This window comes from Amphiura filiformis, chromosome 7 (assembly GCF_039555335.1).
Source record: "Amphiura filiformis chromosome 7, Afil_fr2py, whole genome shotgun sequence".
In the NCBI taxonomy this organism is placed as follows: Eukaryota; Metazoa; Echinodermata; class Ophiuroidea; order Amphilepidida; family Amphiuridae; genus Amphiura; species Amphiura filiformis.
This window is the reverse complement of record NC_092634.1, coordinates 48,953,640-48,961,957: the sequence shown is the minus strand read 5'-3', so window position 1 is coordinate 48,961,957 and position 8,318 is coordinate 48,953,640. Positions and strand designations below refer to the sequence as shown.

The following is an 8,318-nucleotide window of genomic DNA, read 5'->3' as shown; positions in this document are numbered from 1 at the left end:
ACATACAGCGGGAAATTTGCCTAACGCTGTGCCCTCACGAATTGGAGGAAGAGTGGTTCCAGTTGCAGTGTTGTACTCAAATAGCTGAATTGCTGATGATTGACTTCCATATGATGACACCACTCGGAGAAAGAAGTCTTTCTGACCGAGTTGTACTTTCTTGATGTGTTTTGTATGCGTTTCCCTGCATGTTGACTGCAGTGGTAACTTGATGTGCCCATTGTGCCCATTGTGCTCTTGATGTGTGAGATCCCTTCTGAAGACTGCCAGCTCTTCCTTTTGTTGTGACATTTGCGGTAGCCAACACGGTAATCCAACCACTACCATCCTATCAGTTTCCACATGATGCAGTCATGTCTACAGTAGAATTCATCTCGACCTTTGCAGGACTTAAACCCCATTAAAAGCTATTAAACCAAGATAACACTCATTGAAACAGCTCAACTGATTAAATCGGATCTTCTCTGGTTGTGCACATGTGTCTGTTTTCAATGTGCGATATCGCAATAAAGCTGGTATTACAGCTTCAGTTGGGTAACCGATTATAAAGGAAACGGAAGGAAACAATGGTATGTGCACCTTTGTTCACGAAATGAGACAATGCCCTGCTTTTTGTTAACCAGCATTCTTGAAAATGAGCAACATAAAGATTGTTGACTTAACACGGTTTGGAAATAATTTCTTCATATTTTTGGTGTTATCTGTCGTTTACATATCCTTCCTAAAACACAAAAGTGCGACCCTCTCCAAACACCTAAATTAGCTAAAATTTTAGGACATGTTACAAAACTATATTTTCTAGAATTTCATAGAATAGTTTAAATGTAGCTTGTACCGTTTTTTTGTGGCATCCTTCAGAACGGAGCGGTCCGTTACCAATATAGCTCAATATTTTCGGTCATATCTCCATTCAATTAACACGGGGAGTTGGCTAGCTATGAGCTAGCTATGCTTTGCCCTCACTCATATTCTACGAAAGTGCGACCCCTTCTGAACATCTAACCTAGCTGTAATTTTAGGTCATGTTAGAGAAATATATTTGCTAGAAGTTTGGAGAATAGTTAAAATATTGGCCGGTTATTTTTCACACAGTGATGTTAACTAGGCAAATGCAATATACTTCTTCATACACTATTTGTAAAGGTCGCGCGTCAATGGTGAGAGCACTGTGTATTGTGTATAGGAAAACGGACAGTAACTGCAGTATGAATTACTTTCAGCGTTTCCATTTCTATATGAAAACCACACATTAGTACAACATACTTGTCCTCGCTATAGCTGCTAGGACCACTGGGCTAGGACCACTGCTGGGCTAGGACCACTGCATCTTCTTGGCAATTGCATACAAAGGCTGGTCCTCCGTCACCACTGGCACCTGACCAGGATTTACATGAGTAGTTGCTTGTCTGATGACATCCATACCATGCCTAACCATAGCAACTGAATGCGCTATATCTCTAAACAACGGTAGCTGTCCAATTCTTGCTGGTGGTAGAGGAACTGAATCTTGTAAACAAAGTAAGCTGACCAAGCTGGTCATCCACTTAGTTTGCATTTCATCTGAAATGAGTATTGGTGATTCAGGAATCACACAACTGATTATATTTTAGGGGGTTGTGGCATGGTGTTAGGCAGGCCTTGTGGAGGTATGAAAGTGTAGGTCTCAGGCAATGGCTTGATGTGTTTGGATTTAGGAATGGCTGCATTATCTAGAACTATTCTATTGTCCTGGAGTGGAGTACCAGTCTCTTCTGAATACAAATGCTGGGTGAGAGACAGTGTGGTACCATGGAATGCAGCACATGCTAAAGTTGACGTTGGGTTGTGATCTATGTTGTCCAGGTTGCCAGTGGTATACAAACTAGCTCATATATGTTGGATAAACAACCTCATTATGATCATAAATAATGTCTATGACCTTGCAACACAAGACAGAAATGCCCTTATCTTCGATGAGACCACGATTTCTCGTTTTGTTGTGAATCAGAAGGCCCAAGTACATAGGCAGAAGTGTTTCTCGTTCCACAGTGCAGTATGGCTCTCGACAAAGTGGCTCTCGGCCCTGCATGGCTTCACTGTGTTGAACATAATAAGCTGCGTCAAAGAAGAGACAGCACTGCTGATTGTTTTGTTATGTGCCATCTTCATAACGGAGTCACATTTTAAAATAATGACGGCAGCAGGTATTATGAATAATAATATATATGGGACTCTTGACATTACAAATATCAGTGGCGTAACTCCTATGGGCTCTGGGGGGCCGCGCCCCCGGGCACCCGGGCTAAGGGGCACCCTGGCCAGGCCTGGATACACATGCATTTCGACACGATAATACTTTGTTATAGGAACGAAGTGGACACCTTTACCTACCATGGAGAGAATTAATCTTCATTTGGGTGCCCCCCTCAACACAAAATTGTCGCGCGCTTCGCGCGCAGTGCACCTTAACTTGTCATTTGAAAGACCAAAATTCAACTTGATTATACCAAATTAGTGGTATTTAAGTCTGACATTTCGCGCGGGCGCGCAATTGTCTTAGGAAGAAGGGGTATTTTGTACTCTTGCTCCCGGCGCCACAACCTCTAGCTACGTCACTGCAGCTAGTGATAAATCTTGAAAAGTAAAGCCATTGGAGAAGATGAAAACATTTTTGTTAACATGAAGTTCATTGAAAGATGAAATTAATTTGATCGGAAACACTATTTTTTTTTTTTTTATTCGGTAGGTATATATGGCTTTCAATCACGGGCATAGCAAGCTTTCTTGGTCGGGGGGGGGGGGGTAATATTTTAGGGCAAAAACGAAAGCAATTTTGCGCTTGCATAATTTTGACCCGGTATTTTCAGAGGGAATTATACATATACCGGTTTTCTTAGAGAGAGTATGTACATTTAAATCTTTGATCTTCCCAAAAAGGCTTTATTGAGACAATGTGCGGGCGTAGCGAGTAAAATGTTTGTATTTTACACTATTTGGGCCCATGATCTGGGTGGAAAGGGCTTATACTTTGATCAGCTCCTAATCGGCGGGCCTTATAACATCGCGGATTAATATCAAAATATTTTACTTTGAGAATTGTTTTGTCATACCTCTCCAGAAGCATCACAAATTACTAATGCAAGTCCTGTACTTTGTCTACTTTCTTTAACACACAAAATATAGGCCGGACAGGTCAAATAATGGCTCTCTTAATGTGGGTCTACTTTTGGCGTAGTGGTAAAAGCCTAACAAGTCCCGCCTATTACGAGCTGATCAAAGTATAATAGGGACATTGTGCGCGCGAGCAGCGGGCAAATCTTTTGTATTTTGCACTATTTTGGCCCATGATCGTGGAAAACGGGCTTCTTGTCCCTTTTCTTTTCCTTTGCGTTCCCGATTTTCTCTTTCAATTTTTGTCGGAAGAGCACTTTTCTCTTTCATTTTTTTGTCCGGGTGGGGGGGCTTTGTACCATGCACACCATTGGTTAGGGGCACCCAATCTACTTTCGCCCCCGGGCACCCTGAACCAAAGTTACGCCACTGACAAATATGGGTATTGCCACCAATTTTAGCATCCTGTGGTCTTCACAGGCCATGATATTCAACATACTATGTTTAAATGGCGGCCATTTTGAAATCCAAGCTGGTACCTTAAGGTCAGTTCTCATGTTTAAAATAATTTTTATTGGACCCTTGACATTACAAATATGGGTATTGCCACCATATTTAGCATACTGTGATCTTCACAGGCCAAGATATTCAACATTCAATGTTTAAATGGCGGCCATTTTGAAATCCAAGCTGGTCCCTTAAGGTAACAGTTCGCATGTTTAAAAGTACTTTTTATGGGGCCCTTTGCAATACAAATATGGGTATTGCCACTGATTTTAGCAACCTGTGACCTTCACAAGCGGAGAAATTTAACATACTATATATTCAAATGGCGGCCATTTTGAATTCCAAGATGGCGGCCAAACGGCTGCTCCGATTATTTGTATACGTAGCTTTTTGAAATCAGCACACCTTCAACCCCCTAAAAACCCATTTTCATGATTTCTGCCAAAAGTGAACATCTCATCCAATCTAATGTCACATATCCGCCTCACTAGATGATAAATTGAAAATGAGATATCTTCTGACTAAAACCACTTATCAAAATTTCTACCACAGAACACTTATCACTACTTTCTATGATAGTTTTTTGATATGTACAATCTCCGCAAATATATATAAAAAATGGGTAATGTTGGGTACAGTTCATTTGCAACTTGTTGGTTGCACCACATATCAAACATGAGGTATAACTCGACCCTTATAACAGGCATCTACCAAAGAATAAAGGAGCAAAGCAATTGTATAATAAAGACACAACACATGATATACAATATCTTCTGAGTGTTTTAATTCATCTTTTCCTTGTTGCAACAATATTCTTATTTTCCAACTTCCATGTTGCTTATTTTCTGTAATTCACTCACTCATTCACTCACATTGGTATTTATGTCGTTTTCATAATACCAATGTAAAAAAGCACAATGGTTAAAATCACCCCATTGTAATAGATTTTTTTTTTACTTCACATCTCTTCAACACCCCCATTGTAATGAATCTTCACATCTCTTCAATTCAACTTTTTTTTCATCATTAATTTATTGTAAGCCAAGAATTTAACATGGTTGTCTTGCATATGCTTCAATCACCATTATACAGTCAAATTCTTCATCAACATTGTTGCAGTGTGTGATAAAATTAAATAACCCTACGTGCGAGTGTTTAATGTGCAGCTGCCGAATTCTCCCTCAAGTTTATAATTAATCACCCGATAACTCTTGGTGAAACATTTACAAATGAACATTAAACACTCTTATCCCAGACACCGAAAACAAAAATAAAAATAAAATGCATTTCGTTAATATCATTGTAGATCTCTAGACATCGATAAATCTTCTCATTCCATACACATTAATTACATCTTACAAACTTCCTTCTGTTTTGTATACTTCTTTTTACACAAGGTACAATAGACCACAGCAAAGTGAATTTAGAGAGATCAGCTGAACACAAAATCTCAAGAAAGTATCTCTTCTCTGCAGCATAAAATATTACCAATCAAGACACTGCCATTTTACAATAAGATACACATATCAATAGAAATGGTTCCATTCATCAATTAATCGCTCATATCATGTTTAATTTGAAACGGTCATCTGTTCTAGCTCCAGTGACACCTTGGATTTCCTTGGACCTCTTGATGTATTAACATTATTAACACGTGCCCCTACAGTGAACACATCTTACCCAGGACAATATGCATGAGGTGTCACTAGCACTGTAACAGATAACATCAATTTCAAACAAACCCATGTTTGCTTTCAAACAATGGACTATTCCAGTTATAACTCAAATGCCCTCTATGGAACACATGGCCTTAATCTTCCATACAGGGGGTGTGAATTTCAAATGGGGTTACCTGAATTGGCGACTACATTTGAAATCGACACCTCCCGTGTGGGAAATTAAGGTCATGTCTTCCGTAACTGGAATCGCCCATATACCCAAGTTCATTTTCTCCTCAACACCACCAAATTGGTTACTGTGTACCTGTCATCTTTGAATATCTACTTGCTTTTTTTAACCTCCCAACAACAGCAAATCCGTTACTGTACCAGTCATTTGACATATTAATACGGACGAAAACCAATTTCCGTACTTTTCCAACCACAAAGGCGAACCTGTGGAAACCCTCAGTCTGTATATTACGCACCATTCAATTATCAACAGTTTCTACTGTGTACATCCATTCCAGGAAGCTCCACTTTTTTAAAAGAAAATTTGAAGTATTGAAATGCAATTTTGGACAAACAAGAATCTCATCCACAGCTAACCTAACCCTCTACACCCTTTGAAAGAGGAGAAACAAAGTAATACAGGGGAAAAATATAAGTTATTTATGCAAACATTCATCACAAGGTTATGAAAACTTATTAAAGGTATTGAAAGTCAGGCCAGCCAAACTTGCTTGCCCATGGAACACATTTTATGTATTGAAATTACATGTATTGGCATCTTATGTCAACAGCTTTACATCACTTGATTTTTTTTAAAGAGAACTTTATAAATAGTCTCTTTTTATTCATTCATGAAAATAGCACAAATTGATTTTTTTTCTTGGATATCCCCATATCATACAAAAGACTGAATAGTTCAGTTATTATAAGTTTGTAACATGAAAGTATCTTTGAAAGATAAATACAAACAGATTTTGTATATATAATTATTTTATTTTTTCACAGACAAAGACACACCTTTTTTGTACGTTGGCAGAAAAACAAATGCCGAAAAACAAAGAAAATATTCCCTGAAAAAATTTGCAAAGTGTATTGAATTTTGACAATAGTGTTCAATCTTTCTCCTGCTATGAGCTTTCTTTTGATATTTTTCTGCCATGGTAAAAAGCACAAAAAGGCATTTCCACATTTCTGTGGAATAATTATTCTCATATAATTTTGTCACATAACCTGTTCAAGCTTCTCAGGTTTTTAAGTTGCTTAATTTTAAAATGGATTTATATACACAACTGTTTTAAACATTCTGTCCCCTTAGAGAGTATTGGTTTTGGGGAATATGTGGCAAGGAGAGCAGAAAAATTTGTATCCTCAAGATCCACCAACTTGCACTGTTATTCAAATTTCTAGTACATGAAGGAGCATGTAAGAAGATGAGTGATCTGTCTCCTTTAATATTAAGCGACATACTCAAGCCTCCACCAACATTGTGGTGAAAAGTTGATCACTTGGCACTCACTATTCACTATGGTAGATCACACTTATGTACATGTCAAAGATTTCAGTACTCGCTGTGTGAATGTCTCCTAATCAAATGCATATGGATTCCTTCCACTGAAAGGGTCAAATTGTGTGATTTCAAAATGCAGTAATTGTGTGGATCAGTGCAAAGATACAACTTCTTGAAAATCGTAATGAAAATTTTAACGGGTCATTTTTAGATACAGTCTACATCATTTCAAGTGGCACTTTCATATTACAGTATCATTATTTCATATATTTCTTCTATTGAAGAAAGAGGATAATGGGGATTTGCAATCAATCAGGTTGCAATAATATTACAACATCAATCAAATTTACTCCAATACAGTCCTACAGGCTGCATTGCAGGGAGCCGACACCATAGAGATAAAGTCCCACATACGATACCAAAATGACGTCTGGCAGGAATTGCACCAATTGAACCTGGAACTTGCCGCTTTGTCCAAGAACATTGTACAACTCCTTTCCACTGCTTCTTTGCTTGCCTGGGACATGATCATGTATGATTGACTCCTGTGTTAACATCTCCTACCCATCTGCAATAGTTACAATGGTAACCATTGCTGAGTAAGCTTTTACTAAGTGTTTACACATAATATCTCTTTAGTCACATCGTGGTGACTATTTCTGTAGTCATTATTATGACTAACAGTCATTAATAATAATATTAATAATAATAACAATAATAATATATTTTCAATAGTCCAGCAAATCTTTTCAGTAATAAACAAAAAAAGGCAGTACAAAATAATCTCATTTTAATTGATATATTCTTCTGTGTTTATCATTATTTTGAACAGGTACTATCTCTTGACAATGAGAGCATTGTAGGAGTAGGCAGAGCATTTTCAGAATCAAACTCTCCCTATCACCATGCGAGGGTGACCTGTCACTCCTCTTGGGATCTAGGCATTACACACCAATTGTACCGAGACTGCTACTACTAGCATGCATAAATAGACTATGCACAACTTATGCACATGGCTCATCAATATTATATTTACGGAATAAATCGTAGTATCAATACTTCCGCTCAGTAGCCTCAAATCAAGCATGTCATGAAAATACAGCTCGGTGATATGACTGCAGTATTATTTTGCACCACATTGTGAAATGGTTTTTTTTCTGCATCATGATAAAGGCTTTTGCAATTTATCCTTGAAAAAAGCTCTCACATCAATCATGCTATTAGTAGCAGTTTCAGTTAAATACGGGTGTAATGACTTATTATCTTTTCACATAATCTTCTATATTAAAAGCTCTCCCAGTTTTAGCTTGCAAAAACTGACTCCAGGAGAGCCATATGTAGCTCTCCTTTTATCAATGGAAAGCACCTGTTTTATTATCGAGTGAAAGTCTAGTTTCGTTTAGCTTGGAGTTTCCTCCTCGGCTTCGCCGAGCCAGGCAAAGAAGCTAGTGACAGATTTGAGTGCAACACCCTTGCCGTTCTGCTCCGCAGGGTCTTTGCTGTTCTGCCATGCATAGAAAGTTTCCTCGATATCACGTCCTCGC

At 38.2% G+C, this 8,318-nt stretch overlaps 1 protein-coding gene across 1 annotated transcript in view; it reads right to left on the bottom strand.

Moving 5' to 3' along the window:
- Window positions 1–4,359: 4,359 nt before the first annotated feature.
- The window catches only part of LOC140157261 (eukaryotic translation initiation factor 4 gamma 1-like), a 52,574-nt gene continuing 48,615 nt past the window's right edge, over window positions 4,360–8,318 (bottom strand). The window contains 1 exon segment of the mRNA XM_072180390.1: window positions 4,360–8,317. Coding sequence (XP_072036491.1) covers window positions 8,174–8,317 — 144 coding nt within the window. The 3' untranslated portion in view covers window positions 4,360–8,173.